The following is a 20,998-nucleotide window of genomic DNA, read 5'->3' on the forward strand; positions in this document are numbered from 1 at the left end:
CCAATCCTTTGGCCACTTGATGTGAAGAACTGACTCATTTGAAAAGACCCTGATGCTGGGAAAGATTGAAGACAGGAGAAGGGGATGACAGAGGATGAAATGGTTGGATGGCATCACCAACTTGATAGAGATGAGTTTGAGTAAGCTTCAAGAGTTGGTGATGGACAGGGAAGCCTGGCGTGCTGCAGTCCATGGGGTGGCAAAGTTAGACACAACTGAACGACTGAACTGCCTTCTTTGTGGTCCGGCTTTCACAACGTACGTGACCATTAGGAAGACTATAGCCTTGACTATACGGACCTTTGTTGGCAGAGTAATGTTTCTGCTTTTCAACACACTGTCTAGGTTTGTCATCGCTTTCCTGCCAAGAAGCCTTTGTCTTCATGACTGCAGTCACTGTCCGCAGTGATTCTTGGAGACCTAGAAGAGGAAACCTATCACTATTTCCACCTTTTCCGCTTGTATTTGCCATGCAGTAATGAGCCTGGATGCCATGATCTTATTTTTTAATATTTAGTTTTAAGCTGGCTCTTTGAATCTACTCCTTTACCCTCACCAAGAGGCTCTTTAGTTCCTCTTCACTTTCTGCCATTAGGATGACATCATCTCGTATCTGAGGTTGTTGATGTTTCTCCTGCCTGTCTTGACTCCAGCTTGTATCTCATCCAGCCCAGCATTTCTCATGATGTGCTCGGTGTATAGTTTAAACAAACAGGGTAACAGCAGACAGCCCTGCTGTACTCCTTTTTCAATCTTAAACCAGTCCCTTATTCCGTACAAGGTTCAGGCTGCTTAAAATCCCAAACTGTGCCTTGCTGTTTTGCTCTGTATGATCTATAAATATCTGTTACCTAAAGGGAAACGGAAAATTTGCAAGGTGTCAAGTGATGCATTCTCCAGATTAGCTCCTACAGTCTGCAAGTGTAGATGTCAGAGTAAATTTAGGCCATGCTCCTTGTTTTCCATCAGAAGACCAAAACACAAAGCGTGCGTGGTGATTATACAGTGTTATCTGTGTTCTCCCTGTGGACAGTCAGTCTTTATATAAGTGTGAAGTAAGGGTGAAAAGACTGAGACAGACTGACTTTTGATGTCTGGCTTTATTTGATGTCTGGCTTTATAGACAGGATCATATGATGAAGGTTTCAGATTCCTCATATGACAGAATGGGAGTGTGTGCATGTGAGGTGAGGAGATACCTGTGTGGAAAAGAGCTGTGGAAATTTTGCATTAATAAATAGCACTTGAACTCAATGGCAGAATATGCCACAAGCTATGAAAAAGGGGTAAGTTGGGTGTTGAAGCTTACTGGTGAACATTCTGTTTAACTGGCCCTGGAGAAGAGAAAGGCTGGGCAAGAGGCCATTTCATTTTGGATACGTGGACAGGTTTCATGTAATGTGAGAGCAGGACAGGAAAACCAAAGTTTGAATCTCATTGCAGCCACCAAACTCCAGAAGGATTTCTGCAACACGTGGTCTTCTACCATTTAAAAATCAAAGTTTACATTCTTAACATTTTCATTCTTCACTGTCTGAAATATGAAATATATAATACTATTGCTATTTTGCTTTTACTTGATTTTTTCCCCTCCGTCCTTTTTGTTTTTCAGTGGCATGCCCTTTCTCGTGAAGAGCAGGCTAAATATTATGAATTAGCACGGAAGGAAAGACAGCTACACATGCAGCTCTATCCAGGCTGGTCTGCAAGAGACAATTATGTAAGCACCTTCTTCACACCGACAGCTCTCTCTTCTCACGTTTTCTCTCCCTGTGTTGCTTTCATAAGGGAAATGTGTTGTAGAGTGTAACTAATGCTGGCATTGTTTTCTATTTTTGAAAGTTAATGAACTTTATAATAAAGACTTCATGGTTATATTTCATTTTGAAAATTGCACTGTCATAATTTTTTGGCTATATGCTAATGACATCTTAAAGTAAAATTTTTTAATCAGAAAAATCCTTATCGTTAAAATGTTGGTGATAAGATTGTTTTTAAAGCCCACAATCTCATCATGTAAATGATGAGATTATTATTATTAATAACTAGTTAACTATCTTCCAGTATATTTTTTGTGCGTATTTTTTCATTTTTATTTGGATGTGTGTTTGAGGGTGGGTGGGTGGGTGTGTATATACATACACTTTTGTACCATGCTGCTTGCTCTTGTATACAATAAGCATTTTTCTGTTATGGCGTAGTGTTTCTGTATATAAGTTTTAATAGGTGTACAATATTCATTGAGTGAATGTCACAACTAACCATTTTTTCCCTGCTTTTTAGATATTTGCTATTTTTTTTTAATAAGTGGAAGTAATCCTACAATGAACTGTGCATAATAACAGGGTTTTTTTCTGCATTTAGGACTTATTTTTGTAGGATAGATTCAAAGTAGTGAAATTGTTGAGTACAGATTATAATGGGTTTTGATATATATTGTCAGATTTCTTTCCAAAAAGAATTATGTTATTTTACACTTATTACAGTATATTTATGTGACTGTTTTGCCACAGACTAATTAGAACTAGGTAAAAATCCACTTTTTTGTTTCATATTAGTATACCCTGATGTCCATTATATATTTTATTTAGATGGAGTAGGTATTATCATAATTTTAAGTTGTATGAATTTTATTGGCAAAAAACACCTCATTTTTATTTCCACTTATTTTATTACTTTATACTTTGAACATCTTGTTCTTGTCTTGATACAGCAAAAACTACTTCTGAGAAAGAATATTGTAAGTGATATCAGTTGTATCATATTTTATAGAGGGGAATGTTTTTAATCACTTAAGCTCTTAATTTAAAAATCTGAAGATTATTTTCATGTTTCTTGTGAAACATTCAAAGTGCCAGCTAGGGCAGTCTTCTTATTAGATGCAGTTGTCCTTTTTAAGAATGGTGAAGTCATGAATCAACATGTAAATTAACATGTGGTCATTGCTGTAGATGAGCCTGTGGGGCCACAAGTATGAGGTCATACATCCCATATAATGAGGCACAGAGAACTTTGGGAGCACATTGTCTCCTGTAACATTTTGGAAGAAAAAGCCCCTACTGGTCAGGATTTGGAGCTTCCTCATTGGATACAAGTATGACATAGGAAGTAAGAGTCCCACTGTTTGTGACTTGGGAGCAACAGCTTCATCGACTCTCCTGGATTGCTGTCTTGGTTGTTTTAGTAACTGCCGCAAGCCAGTTGTCTAGAACTGTCTTAAATACTTTGTGTGTTGTTTTCTAGTCCTTAGGATAATCCTGTGACATAAACAGTATTGTTGCATTTTACAGATGAGGGAAATTGAAGAGTCAGGAGGTTAGGTAACTTGTCTGGGGCTGTGTAGTGGCTAAGCTGCAAGGAACACCCAAGTCCCCCAGACTGCACAGTCTATGCCATTTTCCTCCTCCAGACAGACCATCTCAGGAAGACAGCTTTAGTTGAGTTTTCTGTCAGAACTGGGCTTCTGTTCTCTGGACTGTAATTAGTATTTTCTGGATACAGCCTCTGTGATGCCCTTTAAGTGGCAAGATCAATCCCCCACCTAAAGGGTTTCAGTCCTAAAGTATACTCCTTTAACCCTGTCCTGGGTCTCTTCTGGATCTGGCTGGCCTGTAGGGAAGGATGGCCTTCCTCTTTGAACCCGGGCGGGGAGAGCTCTGCTGTGCTGTGAATTTACATAGATTTAGTGTTGCATGTGGGATGTCTTTCTTTTTTTCTTTTTATGTTACTGAAGTATAGTTGATTTACAGTGTTAATTTCTGTTGTACAGCAAAGTGATTCAGTTACGTGTGTCTGTGTGTGTGTATATATATACTTTTTTATATTCTTTTCCATTATGGTTTATCACAGGCTACTGAATATAGTTCCCTGCACTATACAACAGGACCTGGTTGTTTATCCATCTTCTATAGTTTGCATCTGTCCCAAACACCCAATCCTTTCCTTCCCCACCCCACCCACCTTGGTAACCAAAGGTCTGTTCTGTATGTCTGTGAGTTTATTTCTGTTTCATAGATATGTTCATTTGTGTTGTATTTTAGATTCTACATACAAGTGATATCATGTCTTTGAATGAAGTTTCTGTTTCTGATCCTTAAAGAGTGAATTGCCACTTATAAAAAGAGATAAAAGAAACATATGTTCTTTTTCTCTCTCTCTACCCTTCTCTCCATGTGGAGAGATGGGAAGTAGTTTTTAAGGAAGACCAGTGTAATGTGAATTTACCTTTAAAGATTTTCCTTGGCACAACTTTTAAAGGAAATTGTTTGCACAATCTGATTTTTAGGATCTCTTTGAATGAAGGGAAACCCCAGCTTTTTAACTTAAAATTTTTATAATAATCAAAATAAGCCTGTTAATTACTAAGGCAAAGAGAAGTCAATCAAATGGTATCAATTTAGCTAAAGATATTACAGAGTATTCTTAGGAGTACAAGAATACAGTCTTAATAAGATATATGTCCTGTATCTTAGCTTTTCATTGTCAGAATGCTATCTTAATGCTCACTGAGATCATATTAAATATATATCTCAATATTTTATATTAAAATGCCCTAAGGCATCACAGATTGTATAGCTTCAATTTGTTTTTATAACTTCCATTTTTTGTAACTGGTTTTCATAAATCAACAGTGAACATATATTCTTAGGTGTAGTGTTATATTTGTATTATTGGGGCTTTTAAATGTAGTGCTTAAAACCCCAGTACTGTTTATTATTTTCATGAAAAGTTTATTTACTACACATGAAATTGTTTTTGTGTTAATTAACATAAATATATCCAAACTCCTTAAGTCTTTTTGTCTACCATAAATGTAAGTTCTCTTGAAGCACAGATGTATTCCTATAGTACATGTGATTTCACAAAAGCAACATTAGTCTGACATGTCAGGCCACAGTTGCATGTTCTAAGCACGTGCTAGGCATGTGCTGGGTGGCAGAGATGAGCTGAGATTCAGGCAGTGCTAACAGCCTGTGCTAAGGGGCCCAGGGACACAGCTCATCATGGCCCCTGTAAGGAGTCAGATTATGGTGGGAAGCTCACAGAGAAGAGTCCTAAATGACACGAGATGAATCTTAAAAGGGTGAATGGGAGCTTGGAGGAGGAGGAGGTAAGGAAGAAAGCTCCGTGTACATGAAACCACCTTACTGCACCTTCTGAAAACCATAAGTCATTGCATTTGAAAGAGGGACAGTAAATGCCTATGAGAAGCATGTTCTTCCTCTATCTGCTCCCCTCTTCCTGGAGTACCTTAATCATCTAAAAGATGACTCCACTATTTTTGGTATGCCATTTCCCAAGGTTACTAATATCTGTTGTTTGCCTTAGTGTTTATGAGGACAGTTTCAGTCAACTTTCCCAAGATCAGGTCATGTGACATGAAAAAAAACTATCTTGAGGTGCATAAAAATACATACTTTTTAGGTATTTACACGATATACTCAATATAATCTTATGGTTTTATTTTTTGTGAATGTGATTATTACAGCAGACAGAGAAACTGGATGTGACATGTGTTCTGTTACACTTATTTGAAAAGACCATCCTAATCTAGGTTGATCATTTACTATGCATATAAGTGGAATACATACTGTGCCTATGCCTTCCCCTCAAAAATAACATACAGTTATTTTTGAGGGGAAAGTAATTGTGAAGGAAAACAGAAAATTAAACCAGTATAAATAGACCTAAAATGTAAATATGTGATTAAGATGATTTTGAAATGTATTTTAAGTTGCAGGCATATTCATGTTGTTATGTCTTTTAGGAAGCAAGGTCTTTAGCTGGCATAAATAAGTCTTTACAATTAAACTTTTGAGTTTTCTCAGGTTCTGTCTTACCCTTCTACTGCTGTCTCAGTTATGTCATGTCTATGCCACAGGGGCTGAAGATGCTGTTAACATTGTGGATTTTTAATTAGATGGTCGAATTCACAGTAAGGAAGATTTATCATCAACTCTACCAGAAGTGGATTCTAAAGGTGTGATGGTTAGCAATTAAAGGGGTAGCAGAGTACCTCCTTATATGGGCTTTCCTTGAATGGGAGGTGGTGTCTGTGGCCACAGCCCTTGTTGTTGTTGTTTAGCTGCTAAGTCGTGTCCACCTCTCTGCTACCCCATGGACTGCAGCTGCCATGTTCCTCTGTCCATGAGATTTCCCAGGCAAAAATACTGGAGTGGGCTGTCATTTCCTTCTCCAGGGGATCTTCCCGACCCAGGGACTGACCCTGTGCCTTCTGCATTGGCATGTGGATTCTTTACCCCTGAACCACGAGGGAAGCCCACCACAGCCCTAGGACATCATTATCCTGTGTGCATGTGGTCACTGCCAACTCAGTACTTAAGACATTAAATGTGAAGCTAAAAAGACAAAGGTCACAGATAAGAATTTTTCTCTTGCTCTCGGTGTCTAGGTACAGATGGTAAACAAAGAGATAATGAGGCATCTTACCTCTCGGTTGACTGCCTGCCTGTCCTTTTGTGTCACATTCATCCATGTGTTCACAGTACAGCCTGTGACAGTGTGCCTGTCTTCTTCCAGGGTAAGAAAAAGAAGAGGAAGAGAGAGAAGCTGCAGGAATCCACATCAGGTAGGCCCCATGTGACTTTCCAGCCCATTCTCCTGCTTCTGAGGAATGTTTTTAAAGCAGTCCGCATCTTTCTATATACTGCTTTATTCTTCAGCTATACTGTGATTCCTAAACTCGGCTTTTCTTCCTGAAGTTCTTTTAAAAATGTTTGAAAGACCTTTCTTTTAAATGTGACTATGTGAAGGTACATCTAAAAATCTCTCCCCCAAGCCCTGTTACCGGGAATCCTCTTCGTTAACTGTGATTGTTTTCTTTTTTCCTTGGTTTTGTTTTTGCATTTGTTTATGTCTTCTCTTTGCTTTAACACTTCTGTTCTTCTAGTTGCATAATTCCTCACATGACAGTTTTTACGATGACCCTGTGATATGCCACCTTGTATCCCCTGGAGATCTTTTCTGTAGTTTGGGGTTATTTAAAAATATGAAACGTGATGCTGGGGTTTATCTTTCCTGTCCAGTAATTCAAGGCATCAGTCAGTGAGGTCCTACTTATTTCCCCTTTTCTTTCATTAAAGATAAGGCCTCTACTTGTACTGCACAAATAAAAATGGCTGGTATAAGAACCATAAAAAATAAAGCAAACAGGTCCACATTATATTGTAGCTACTACGTATTTGGAATGTACAAAAACCTCTTCAGTAAAAATTTGTTAAAGACACAATTTTCTGCAGGTACAGGTCCAAGAATGACAGCTGCCTACATCTGAAACATGGTAAGAATAACCCTCTGGTCCTACTGCTGACATTATTGATAAACAGAGGCACTTGCTTGTGAATCTTCTTGCTTATACTGGCGCCATTCAGCATTGCTCCTTTAAAGAGGACAGACCACCAAAATCAAAGCAGTGCTTTAAAACATCTGATGGTTTTTATACCGGCTATAGACTTGAAATATAGTATGTGTCTCTCTTCTTCCCCTTTTTGCCCCTTTAATCTTTCTCCATTCCCTTTCCCCTAACTCTTGTCAACCATTCCTTACTAACCAGTGGCAGTCTGCCTGCTTAAAAGATAAGTAATAAAACCCAGCAAAATGGCATCTTACTCTGCAGACCCGGGGCTGTGCTGGAGGAACTCAAGCCCACACTGGCCCAGGACTTGGAAAGTTTTGCTCTTAGAGAGTTTCTCTCAGTTGGGATGATATATAGAGGCTTAAAAGTAATGTATTTATTTCTAGGGAGAAAGAGGCTTCTTTTTTTTTCTATTATTTAAATATATGGCTCCAGGACTTATTAACTATATTCTACTATCAAGTTCATTATTGGTAACCATTGCTAGATCTCGCTTTCATCTTTATAGCTAAATTTATTTCATCCCTGCTTTTTGTAGCTATTTGATTTTTGACCATGTGACCAGCAGCCCTGGTGGAAACCTGGCTTTGTAAACTACCTCATTCTTTGCTAGGCTTTGAATTCATAGTGTGTCTGTGAATTCTCAGTTCTTCTCAGAGGCGCTCCCTTTGATTCTCTTCTCTCTAGGAACCTGCATCCAGTCCCGTCAACTCCATGTTTGGGATCTGTCTCGAGTCTTTGCTCTCACACTCAGCAGTCCACAGCCTCAGCTCAGGTGCTCTGAGTTTCCATCTGGGTTACTGTAATAGCCTTTGGATAACTGTCCTGCTTCCAGACTTCATTTCTGCCAGTTCTTCGTGTTGCTCTCAGAGGGATTTGCTGAAGCACAAACGAATGGTGTCACTTCCCTACTTAAAAAGGGCCAGTGCTTCCCCCTGTCTGAAGGACACAGTGCAGACCAGATTAGCGTGGCTCTGCGTCTCCCTCTCCTCAAGGCTCCGTGTTCTGCCTCTCCTCACCTCCAACCACGCGGCCTGTGCTCTGTCCAAACAAAACCACTTGCGTCCCCCAGACAGACGGAGGCAGCTGCGCACGCTGCCCCAGTGCTCTGAGAGCCCGTCTCCTCTGCCTGAGCATGGTGTTTCTCAGAAGAGCACTAGCTTCTGGGTCATTTCATTCTTGACTAGAACCAGATTGACCACTTAAACTTTTAGAACTTAATCCTGGTGCTAAAATTTCAATGGACTTTCCTAGGAAAGCCTGCATAGATTTTGGTACCAAATTGATATGAATTTTATATCAACTGTTTGCCCGGCTTGAGGTTCTTAATCTTCATTTCCCTCCACTATAAAATGGGAACAGTAAGTCCCACCCGCTTAGGGTTCTTTGTTTATCATCAGTGGCCTCTCTTCGTCCCTCCACCCCATACCAAGACCCAACTCAGCTGTCCTCTCCTCTGTGAGACTTTCTTCATCTTTATTCAGAGTCCCAGAGTTCTTCACAATTTCATCATTGTTGTTTTATGATATCAAAAGTCTTATAAACTAGTAGTTAGTGGCAGGCTTTTCTCCAAGTATAAATAAGATCAGCCTTTCACACAGGTGAACAAACAGGTATCAGAAAAATGTCACGGTTGATGTTCATATTTAATTCAACTTAATAGCTATTACTGAGGACCTCTTCTGAGCTGGCCTTGCAGCTTGGTTATCAGGAGCACAGGCCCAGCCCCCGGGTACTTATAGCATCATAGTTTAGAAATAGTTCTAGTAGTAAACACATATGCTTTTGTACCTTTTTTGTCACATTTTATTTTTTGAAGACTATTGTCCTTTTAATTACTGAACACCTGGCAATGGACAGCAGCCCCTTTAATGCTTGGCTCTAAATGGAAAGCCCTCATAAGCACTGCATGCTAAGGACTGATCATGGTCTGATTCACTCTGTCCTCTGTTTGCACCACCATCTTCAATGCTGTTTCTATTCAAATATCATGCAAAAATGTGTTTCTGTACTTCAGACTTTGATATTTGGTTTTGTGTCCTTTATGATTAACATTACATAGTATTTCAAATTTGAAAATTCGCTAAATGCCTTTTTGTCCTAGAATGTACCCCAGATATCTCCTTTTTAAAAAAAATGTTACAGTGATCATTGTGCTTCCTTGTCACTTTTGTTTTTTTGTTTGTTTGTTTTTAAGGTCAGGGTGTCCCCTCTGCCCTGCTCCAGAAAAACACAACAAAGCTTACCTTCCCCCCACCCCAAGAAAAAAATTCTTGGCTCTTGTCAGCTGGGCTGCACGTAATCAGAGTCTTCAGTGTTCCTCTCCCTTCTCGGTGCTGGATCAGGCATGCAGCCTTTGAAGTCCTGTCCTCCACACTGTCCTATTCTAGAGAACAGCACTGCCAGTCATTAGATAAAGAGTTACTAAGCAGAGAGAAGGTCAGATTTGCATTCATAAAGATTTCAGCAAATTAGGAATGATACTACCCCTACTGCTTCCTCACCCCTTTCTTTGTTTTAAGAATTCAGAAACTTCTATGTGTAGTAGTTGACTTGTTTAGTTACTATTCAGCATTTATTGGGCATTTTATAAATGCCAGTTAGCTCTGTAATACCTAGAAATACGGCATTGAATGAGGCTCCGGAGGTCCCTGCTTACATTGCTGGCAGGGCAACTATTAAAAACAAACAGAAACGTGTAAGTGCTGTAATACAAATAAAGCAGAGTGACTGGAGGGTAGGCTTTGGGCTGATGATGATAAAAGGCCTTCTGAGGAGGTGACACTCAGTAATAACCGATTAATTTCCATGGAGGGTATTCTGTGTATTGTTCTAAATGGAAGACCAGGGCAACAGAGCATCCTGCTGTTAGAAAGAGCTTAGACTAGGCGTGAGGCCACCCAGGCTCTCACATTAGCCCTCTGTGCCATGTGATGACCTGGGGCAGTAGATTTAAGTCAGGAGCCTCTGATTCCTCAGCAGAAGGCAGAAGTGAAAGAGGGCTATTGACTGGCCTCTGAGCGCCCAGCTGCCTCCAGTCCCAGCTTTTCCCGGGTGGCTTTGTGGGTCCGCGAGCTGCCCTGCCTCCCAGGTGTTAGTAAAGGAACTCGACGTCTCTTTTCTGCTTCCTAATCTGTCCTCATCCTAGGTCTGAGTGGTGTGGCTCTGTAGAACTAATAAGGCACCTGTATGATCTTGCAAACGACTTGCGCACAGAGTGCTTGCTCTTCAATCCTATGTAGGTCACCTCTCCCCACCCCCAGAACGAGTGACAGAAGCACTATTCGAGGCTTCGCTTCCATGCTGATGCCGTCACGTGGCCTCTTGTCTGCCAGACTTCAGTCCCAGTTGTGCTGGCTCCACCTTAGAGAGGAACCCGAGACAGATGGAGTGTCTGATTAGGCTCGATCCTGCCCACAGTGTGTGTGAGGTCTGTTAGGACTTGCTCTCAGCTCTGAAGGGAAATCCTGAAGTCAGGCTATCCCTGCAGGAAGGCAAAGCTGACAGAATGCAGTGCGCAGATGGGGAGGATGCTGTGACTCCAATGTGAAGAGATTTTTGAGAGGGTTTCTCTCTGTACAATGAAACTTGCCATTATCTTGTTCTCCTTAAAAGAAATTCCCGTTAAATTAGATCACTGAGCTTAGACGTCTGTGGTGTAGCTCAAATGCTAGGGAGCTCTCATTACTCTGAACTAGCAAGGGATGGTGGATTATAAGGAAAAGACTCCTCTGTGAACAAAAAACTGTCTGAGAACTTGTTTCTACTCCTTAAAAGACACGAGTTTCATTTAATGCTTTCACTTTGTTGGTGGGAAATGCCATTGGAGTTGCTTCATACACCCAGCTGTGTCCCCAACTGCCTTTGCGTTTCAACTTTTGTGCATTATATAAGAATAGTCACTCTGGTGAAATCAAGTTGAAACAAAGAAATTAGCATTAACCCAGTCTCAACATCTTATAGCCAACTTTAGGAATAATTAGAATTAGGATCTATAAAAGACATTCCTCCAAATCGGAGGTGATTTCCAAGCTGTGGGACCTTTCAAGAAATCCAAATTCATCCTTAGCTTTTTTTTTTAACTAACTCTTCACTTGTGAGGATGCTGGGAGCCAGGGCCCCAGGCCGTGAGACTGCACACATTCTCCCATGAAGGCCAATGTCACAAACGCCAGTTGTTCATTCACTTTGTTGTGAACATCCAGTGAGGTCTACTTGTGCAAGTCAAGAACTGCTTTAGGCAATGGGGTGACTTGCTAAATGAACCCTTCCCATACCCAGAGGAACTCCCAGTTTAAGAGGATACAGACATATAAATGAATAATTACAAAATAATATGTTTTATAGTAGAGAGGAAGCACATACAGCACAGTGTGTTAAAAAGAACACGAAGTGTTAACACACAAATCAAAGTAAGATCAAGGAAGGCTTCCTGGAAAAGTCAGTCACACTTGAGCTGTCCAGTCATGGAAGAATTCTTGGGTTTGAAAGAACAATGATCAAGCTGTGAGTTTCCAGTATTCTAGTACATGTTAGATTTGAAATATGTAACATCTCAAGGTTGTCAGAAGTCAAAGATTATCATCAAATACTTCCCTTTCTTCCTGACTTAAGATTCATGAGGAATTGAAGCAGCAAAGAATTAAGAATTTTTGAAAAGGTGAAGAAGATTATTATTCTGAGTTTACTAACTTAAAGAGCATTACTGATTGGTTTACTAATATTTATTCTAGCAAAATATATATAAAGTCCACTATCTTAAAATTATGTAGATTGAAATTATGATATGTCAGTGTATTTCCTCGGATCATATAACAGCAAAGGGCTAGTTTAAAAACAAGCTACCTTTTTTAAAAAAGGAAACCTCGAGTTAAGCACACCAGGAGATACAGAGAGGCACTCATATACAGACACACTACACTATGATTTTAGCCTTAGAATAATCTTTACCTTGTACATTTTTTGTAAACTGAGAATTTAAAATATTTTTTCCTAAATGAAAACTTTAGCCTTTATTTTCCTGGGCCAACAGGTGTGTGGGAGAAGTAATTTCTAGTATAGTAGACAGCAGAATAGTTAATTGTGCAGTGCTTGGGTTTACATCTTTTAAAAAAATTTTCCTAGCTTTCCATTTGATTGGATCGGAGTCCTCCTCAGAACTGACTGAAGGTCTTCCAGGAGATTTGCCTGAAGCCTGAGACTTGGCTGTGTCCTCCTAAGAGTCAGGGAGAGGTCTAAATATTTTCAGGAGTGTCCTCGAGAAAAACATTTACTTCATACAGTTTTTGAAGCTCACCCTAGTGAGTTTGACACTTGCCTAATCTTTGCCCTGAACTCTGTTCCCTGAGGACAGATGTAGTCAGCCACATTAACTATCAGTGAGCCTCTGAGTATTTGTTCCTAGGTTGGCTTGAGTTAGAAAGCAAAGCCAACTGTTTACAGACTAGTAAAACTGGAAATACCTAGGAAACAGTAAGGCTTGTCCAAAGGCTCAAAGTAGAAATGAAGGCTTTGATAATAAGAAAGTGGAAAAAGCAGGGGTGTGCTGGCGTGGGTATAATCAAGAGGGAGGCAGGCAGATGCCCACCTCGGTGCACCAACACGCTGGTGGCTGGGCTGTCAGTCTGGCGCACGTGGCGATGTTGTCTCGGCAGCTGTGCACCGGTGCAGGAGCAGGGAGAGGGCTGCGCTTGTGGGGAAGCCTCTGGAGATCTCTGCAGCGCTGCAGCACCCTTCCCATCAGCTCTGCGCTGCTCTTTAACGGTCAGAGAGCTAAAATCAGCTTAAGTTGCCTCGGGAAACAGATAGGAAACTGGACCCTGGGCTAGCAGGAGTCCACGTGCAATTAAAAAAATGACAGACAGAGAGAAGAACAAGGCTCTTACAACCCGCGAGACACACTCCTCAGTATTGTCCGTGGAAACCTGTGAAACTAAGATCCAAGCACTTAGGAATAGTGCATAGAATAAAATGTTTTGGACAAATCTGATAGAATGTTTTCTCACTGAGTTGTCTGAAACTGAGAAAATTTTCTTTCTGGATAATAGAGTTTCCCAGAGAACTCTAGGTTTACCTGTTTAAGTATCAAAACACGTACTTTTTAACTCTTGTGAGTACAGCTCCTTCTTCAGCAGAGTACATGTAATTTAAACATTTTTTAATACCTCATGCCATTATTCTGTAATATACTATATGGTATATGGTAACAAGGAATTGATGGTTTCTGACACTTGTAAATGACCCCAAATAATAGGGAATTTCTAAAGATCTGCTCTTTTTAGTTTACTGTCTTCTCATTCTGACTAGGGACTGTACCTTTCCCTGACAGTAGTAAATATGTTCCTTCAGATCCATTTTGTGGATCTGGGAACCAGAAAACAAAGCTTATTTGAATAATATATACATTAAAAGTAAATAGAGTCTGAGTTGGAGTATGGAGGGCGCTCTAATTAGGAAGGGTAAATGTGCCTTTTTTTTTTTTTTTTTGCATGAATCTTTTGTTACTACAGTGAGAGCTTAAGGCCCTTCCACTTCCTCAGCTGTGTTCTGTGGGTCTCAAGCTGCCAGGTATTAGATCCAAGGAGTAAGTCTAATAATCTGAGGTGATCCTGCCTTAGCAAAGTCACTCTTTTTTTTTTTTTTTTTTTTGACAGAATGAGGGGGAAGAAATGAAAGCATTTCAGTCAAACAGTAGTGCCCACTTTCTTGCTTAAGTCCTAAGTCAAATCTAACTATTTAGAAAACTGAAGTTTTCTAAATTTTTAGATATATTCTCTGTAAACATAACAACAAAATTTTGCTGCCCTTTGGTATTACTTTTCCCAGGTATCACTGTATTTCTGTAGACATTGTAGAAGATATTTTATAAGATATTTGCTAAGAGAGACTTTGCAGAACTCTCTGTTGGTCTTAATTTTCCACCAGAAATTCTGTAAATAATACAACAGTTGAGTTTACCCCCAAACATGCCACATGAGGTCGGAATAACAAAAACAGAACTAACACTGCTGGACCACGTATTCTGTCCTAGATGCTCTAACAGAGGCCTCTGCATCCCATTTTGTGGCAGCCCTGTATGGGGAGGGATCTTTGCGCTGTTTGAGGGATAAGAAAATGTCAGTAATTTGTCTAGGGCCGTCCGGTCGGTGTGCAGCAGTGTCAGGCTCAGACCTAGCTCTGCTTCTCTTTAGCTCACATCTCCACCCACTGCAGTAACCAACACTCACTGCACTGTGCAGATGCTAGGCATGTAATCTGTCATGGGTAATTATCTCCCTTCATCCCCCTCAGCGTACATCATGAGGTGTAATGATATACTATTGATATTTCTCTTTTACAGATGAGACTGAGGTTTCTACATTCAGGTAACTTCCTGAGGATAATTCAGGTGATGTGATAAAGGCTGGGTTTCACCCAGCCCAGGGCTGACTGTTCTCAGAGCTCATGCTCAGAACCCATAATGCATTGTCACCTCCCTGGGCCCTGTATAGTTAAGACTCACAGACTTGTACACATACAGAAATAAGAAAAAAAAAAGTGTGCACTAGCTCTGTTGCCTCACATTTAGAAGGCGAAGTTAGCATCTTTAGTGTAGGAGAACTTGTAGAGAGAAAAGGTGAATTGGATAAAGAATTTAGAGATGAGTATATGAGTTTTCCATAGATATTGCCCTCCTGAAGTACTTTGATATACAGAAGTAAAATGAATTTTGAGGCTCTCTTATTCAAAACTTTCCTCAAGAATATTTCTGTAGTGTTTCCAGTGGAGGTAAGGGTCTAGGGTGGGATCTGTGAGCTCAGCCAACCAGTGTGATGTACATCCTCACAAGGGAGAGGCAAAGGGCTGATGAGAAGAGAAGCCAATAGCTGCAGATGGAAATAAGAAAGTCCCCTAGAGCAGTTTATTAATAGTTACAGGCCTGCCTCAGAGTCATCTTAACATTGCCAAAGTCGCTTTCACGGATAATGATTCATTCTGAATAATCACAAGGGAAGAAGACACACAGATGCAGTGACCTTGCCTTGGTCTATATAACCTGGGTCCAAGCCCAAGGCCAGTGACCCCTCGTAGCCCTGACCTCTCCCTCCTTCCTCCACAGTTTGGGAATCATCTTGCATCAGAGCTTATAGCTGGGGACTGGGGGTCGGCGAGCTTGATGCTGGGACTTAAGGACTAACTCCACTGTAGAAAGAATAGAGAGCACCAACCTTCCCAGCCACATATCATGTTTTCTTTCACCCAAATGCTGGGTAATCCTTTCAAAGACCTGAATCTGCCTTTTGTAGATTATACTTTAAATCTTAGTGATTTAAATCTCCCAGTTAATTTCTCGTGCTCTTTGTTCTCTCATCCTGCTTTGAGAGCATATCACCTTGGGGTGGGCAGTGCTCTAGATGTAACCCACCACCACCTCCTCTGTCCTAACTGTGCTGCTGACTAGCTATGGCTATGGGCAAGCAGGCAGTCGAGAAGAAAAGGAGTGATGATTTAGCTCTGCGGTATGGTGGTAAGAAATTGGGTTTAAGGCTCAAAAGCTAATTCTGCCACCTATATGACCTTAGCCAAGGCCTTTCACTCACACAGCCCAGTCCTTCTCTGTAAATGGGCCAAAGTCCACAGAGCTGTCGTGATTGCATCACACCGTGTCTGTCCCAGTGCCTGGGGCCGCAGTGCTCAGCCCACGCTGTCCCTTCCTCCTCCCCCAGCTCCTGTGACCTACGAGGAACCAGGAGCCCCAGCAAATCTCCAGGGGACCCTCAGACCAGTCACTGACGAGCAAATGCCTCCACTCCCTCTAGAAGGACAGGGCAGCTCTGTCATGCTTGCTTTCTGCTCTAGAATCCGCTCTCTGCGTACACACACAAGGGCACCCGCCCTGAAATAGCAGGCTTGTCGCTTTGCCCAGAGGTGAGGCGGGAAAACTTGGCCGTGCGCAGGAGGTGTGCAGTGTGCTGTGGAGAGGCAGGCGCTCTTTACAAAGTCTCTGCTTCTGTTCAGTTTTCACAGGCTCATCTCTGATGCTCTCTCCTCAAACTTCACGTGATAACTAGAAACACTTTAAAGTTGCTGCTCCTTGCTCGGACATTTGGGAAGGGAAGGATCTCTTATGCCAACCACCTTTGAGTGTGCCTCGCCGTTTCTGTACGCGGCGTTGCTCTTACATGACAAGGCATCTCCCGGCCTGCTGTGCCCGCGTGGCTCCCTCGACGGGTGGGTCCTCGTCACAGGCCAGCCCTCCTCTCCTCCACCGTGGCCCCGCTGATGGGCTTGGTTCCTTGCCCCTTCTGCTCTAGGACAGACTGGGCAGGGGCTGGGCCACAGAGCCCAGGGATAAGGGCTGGCAGAGCAGTTGGCTTCCATTCGAGGCTGACATTTGCATTTAAGAAGACATTCTCCTTTCCCTTCACATCTTTTAAGCCAAGGCCTAAAAGCCCTCAGTCACTGCTGGCCATCTCCCGACACAGGTCCATCTTGAAGTCAAGATTTTCCTTTAGCACTTGGGCTCTGAATAAGCAAATCTGTCTGTCTGGGCTCCTGGTTCCATTTGGTTAGCAGGATATTCTGTCAAGACTGGAGTTCAGTCCAGGAGAGAGTCCTGGATTTCAGCTAGATGGTGGGGGGAGGGTGTTTTCTTGTGCCTTCTTCAGAGTCACTCAACAACTGGCCCACGTGGTGACTCCTCGCGGAGGGAGCCCAAGCCTGACATATGTAAGATGGGACTCCAAGCTCCCTTTGAAGCGGGCACAGTAATTGCAGCTTTGATTGCACCGACCCCGCTGCTGGGTTGGGCTGCACTGGGCTTGCCTGGCCAGCCCAGCCTTAGCCACAGCCCCCCCAGTGAAGCCTTAGATGTGGAAGTCTCCAGTCTCCCAAGCCTCATGCCTGTGGTTTCTTGAAAAGAATCTTGATTTGACCTGTTTTATATCTGTATAGCAACACTGGAAGGCCCCCATTTTTCCCATTTGGGGGTAAAATTGGTCTCCCCTGACAACCTTATATTTTAAAGGACCAACCAGGTTCAAATAAGGTGCCCATCTGATAGTTTCTTTACCACTTTATTTAAACACTAGTTACACTATTAGGAGAGCATCCAAGGTGGGGGAGAGTCACTTTTTGATTGGCAGTTGTACACAGCACCTCTGAAACCAGCTTTCCAGGAGGATCCTGTAAGAGGGTACTGAGGTAATCAAATAATGGTGGGAACGTGTGAGACTACAGAAAGAACTGGCTTTATCAGGAGATGTCGAAATTCTTTCCAGGGACGCGACCTTGTGATAAATGGTCGTTCTGGCCAGCCAGGACTGGTAGTGGAGCGGGCAGAAGGCACTCGGGGTGCTGCGAGGTGGGAAGAGCTCAACTCGATGAGCGGGAAGTGCCGGAGAGCCAGGGTGCCACAGGGCCTGCAGGCTGTCACCCCGTGACTTGAGGTCAGCCTGAGGCTGGGGACAGGTTCCAGCAGTGGCTGGTGCTTGTGGCTGCTGAGGCCAGTCCATTCTGAACAGAGCTGGTCTCCGGCTGCTGTGCATGCCTCACCAGCAAGAGCAGCCTGGCCCCCACCCCGCGTGTCAGGGGTGCCCAGCTGCTTGTGACTGGGCATCTGTGGGCAGCGCCTTCACCCTCACCCAGGCTCTGCCCCGTCTCCGGGGAAAGCCAGGCCCTCTGCATCGTTCCCGTCGTCCTGTGTGATGCATCTGCTTAAACTTTTAAAAACCAGAGAGCTGTAGGTAGCATGGTTTTCCTGTTAAATGGGCGAAGGGTAAACTTGTAGGAGAGGAGGAATTGAAATCGTCGCTGAAGACCTCGTGGAGTGGAAGGCAGCGTTCTGTGGCTGGCTTCCTCCCGTTGTGCTTTCACTCGTGTGTGCACCAGCCACCCGGATAAACAGTTCCTCACAGCTGTGATGATGAGTCATGTTGAGGGACAGCACTGGTGGTTGCCGTAATAATAACGCTAACAGGCAGCTGGTAAAAGCCCTAAACGCGGGGACTCACTGTGCACTCTGCGCGTCCCTCCAAGGTCCTGGCTGCGCCATCCTCACCATAGCCGCGGCGCCGCTCCTCCCAGCTCCTGGGCTGCGGACCGCTCTTCTCTGAGCAGCACGGTGTGGATTGGAAGTCACCATCCTGAGTTTAGTTTCTCATTATTAAATTATTTCAGAGTTTCCTTTTACTTCTCCAAGGTTTCTTTCTATTCAAATAAAAAGCATAAAGGAATGCACTCAACTATTTAGAATTAATTTTTCCCTAAAGGAAACGTTTGCTAATAAAAGGACACTGCAGCACAGACAGTTGAGATTCGTCTGAGCTGCCGGGGGACCAGGTGGGGGAGGTGACTCTCCGGCAGCTGGAAGAGGCCGTCTCCCCAGTTGCAAGGCAGGGGCATCGGATGCTTTCCACAGAGGAGCTGAACTTGGGGGTGCTTCTGCTTTCCTTTTGTCTCTGATTTTGTTGCAATGTTTTATTTGTAATCACTCTAGGTCTCAGATTGTTAAAACTTTGGGGATTTAGGGATTATCCTTTCTGAATGCTTTTGTCATTGGCAACATCTTTAAATACTTGGTGAGTGTACATCCCAAGCGTAATATTAGAGATCCCAGTTGTTAGAAAGGGAAAAGAAAAAAACACACTGAGAATTGAAGCCTGAATATTGGAGCTTACGCACCTCAGACCGAATGTGAGCGGACAGAAGACGTCCCGGCCGCATAGCTGCTTGCGGTGGGGGTGTGGGGCCTCGCTCGCTTGAGTGTGCTTAGTCTGCTGTCAGGGCCGCAGAGAGTGGGACGCCACTGAAGCGACTCAGCACGTACGAAAGCATGCAGAGTCCACAGTGGCTCCCCACAGTGGACTAAAAAGACCAAACACCTCAGAATGGTAGATCCTTCCGTGATCTGGCCATTGTCTGCCATTACAGCTCATGTTTGGCCATTCTCTTCTGATGTTTTTCAGATTTATTTTTAAAAACCATGATCCAAAGTATTATGTGTATTTCACATCATAACTCTGTACACATATATATACATATACATGGAATCAAGGTAAACACTTCAGTAAAGTACACTTATTCTCTAATGTAATCTAAGGATTTAGGGCTACCTTAGGGCAATCTGTCTTAGCTATCACCAGATCAACAAAGAGGATTAATTAAATGCAGAGCTCTTAAGACGTGACATGCTGTATGTAGCTGAGGTTCAAAATCTGTAAAGGTCTGTGGCAAATGCTTAACAGCATTTTATTTGTTCCTTCTCGAGGTGGAAAACGAAGCTCATTCCCAACGTGCAAAGCCAAGGCAGCAACCCCGGGACCTCTCCTGGAGATGGAAGCTTGTTGAAAACCCAGACTGTCTCCACGGCTTGCCCAGTTGACCCCAAAGGAGAAATAACACCAACTTCACCCTGAGGTCACTGCTAGAGACGCTGATACATAAAGACAATCACTGCCAAACCCCTTTCATCTACTGCAAGAGCCAAGTTCCACAAGAAAGCATACAAGGTTTTTTTAAAAGAAAAATTAAAAAGCACATGAGAATGCTGGCAGGCCCTGGGCCAGCTGAGCCGCTTCCCTCCCGTCTCCGCCGTGCACTTCCCAGAGCACCCTGCATCCGTATCTGTAACCTTCTGGCAAGGACAGTACCTGGGCTGCTTTCGCCTGCCCCAAGCACCTAGCACTGGGCGCGGCTGCAGCGGTCAGCGTCCCCGCAGGGATGTGGGGAAGAGTTCCCTCTGTTTCTGGCTTCATGTTTCTTTTTCTTCTCAAGCTTTTATTTAACAGTGCGAAAGGATCTATCTTGTTTGCTTCTTTTTTTAAACTTGAATTTTTTTAATTTACCCTTCTTTAATTTTTCTTGTATATTTTGCTAGCTATGAGCTTTTTAAGTAAAATTCAAAGATCTTGAACTGTTTGAAATAAAAACGAAATGAAAAGAAGCCTCCTCCTTCTGAGAGAGATCTCGTCTGCTAAGTGGCTTCTCCGTGAATTACCTGTAACAATAGTGGCCTCTCTGTCTTTGTAAGGTGTCTGATAGAACTAAATAAACATAACAGCCAATCCACTCTGTGGGTAGCAGTTGGCGGTCTTCTTTATTTTTCTTATGATCTCTTTTTTTAAATGGTAAACCTTACCAGATACTTTCAGCAGACCAGTTTGCAGTGAATTTTCATTTTTTTCCTTCTCAACCCTTGTTGTAAAAAGCCCAGCACTTGAATTGTTATTACTTTAAATGTTCTGTATTTGTATCTGTTTTTATTAGCCAATTAGTGGGATTTTATGCCAGTTGTTAAAATGAGCATTGATGTACCCATTTTTTTTTTTAAATAGCAAGGCACAGCCTTTGCCCCAAACTGTCAATCTAACGTTTGTCATTCCAGTTTGAGTTAACGTGCTGAGCATTTTTTAAAAGAAGCTTTGTAATAAAACACTTAAAAAGTTTTTTTTAAAGAGTGAAATTCCTGATAATCTACAGTTGGTAATGGTTACCTGAACCCACAGGCCAGGCCAGAGCTGGTTGGAACTCATGACAGAAGGCCTGCCCAGGCCAGGCCTTTGTGAGGCCAGGCCCACGGCCGCCCCATCTGCAGGCCCTGAGTCCTCAGAGGCCCTTGTGTGCGCGGCCTGGACCACTGCCACT

The 20,998-nt window shown here is 42.6% G+C and overlaps 1 protein-coding gene across 6 annotated transcripts in view; it reads left to right on the forward strand.

Moving 5' to 3' along the window:
* Window positions 1-20,779, forward strand: part of LEF1 (lymphoid enhancer binding factor 1) — a 119,380-nt gene extending 98,601 nt beyond the window's left edge. For 3 of the 6 annotated variants that reach the window (XM_065907108.1, XM_065907110.1, XM_065907112.1), the window contains 4 exons: window positions 1,613-1,720; window positions 6,541-6,589; window positions 7,260-7,300; window positions 19,623-20,779. In XM_065907108.1, coding sequence (XP_065763180.1) covers window positions 1,613-1,720; window positions 6,541-6,589; window positions 7,260-7,294 — 192 coding nt within the window. In that variant the 3' untranslated portion in view covers window positions 7,295-7,300; window positions 19,623-20,779. The remainder of the gene's footprint in view (window positions 1-1,612; window positions 1,721-6,540; window positions 6,590-7,259; window positions 7,301-19,622) is intronic. The other 3 variants (XM_065907106.1, XM_065907109.1, XM_065907111.1) reach the window with 1 other exon arrangement.
* The last annotated feature ends 219 nt before the right edge of the window (window positions 20,780-20,998 follow it).

Source organism: Muntiacus reevesi, chromosome 16 (genome assembly GCF_963930625.1).
Source record: "Muntiacus reevesi chromosome 16, mMunRee1.1, whole genome shotgun sequence".
NCBI lineage: Eukaryota > Metazoa > Chordata > Mammalia > Artiodactyla > Cervidae > Muntiacus > Muntiacus reevesi.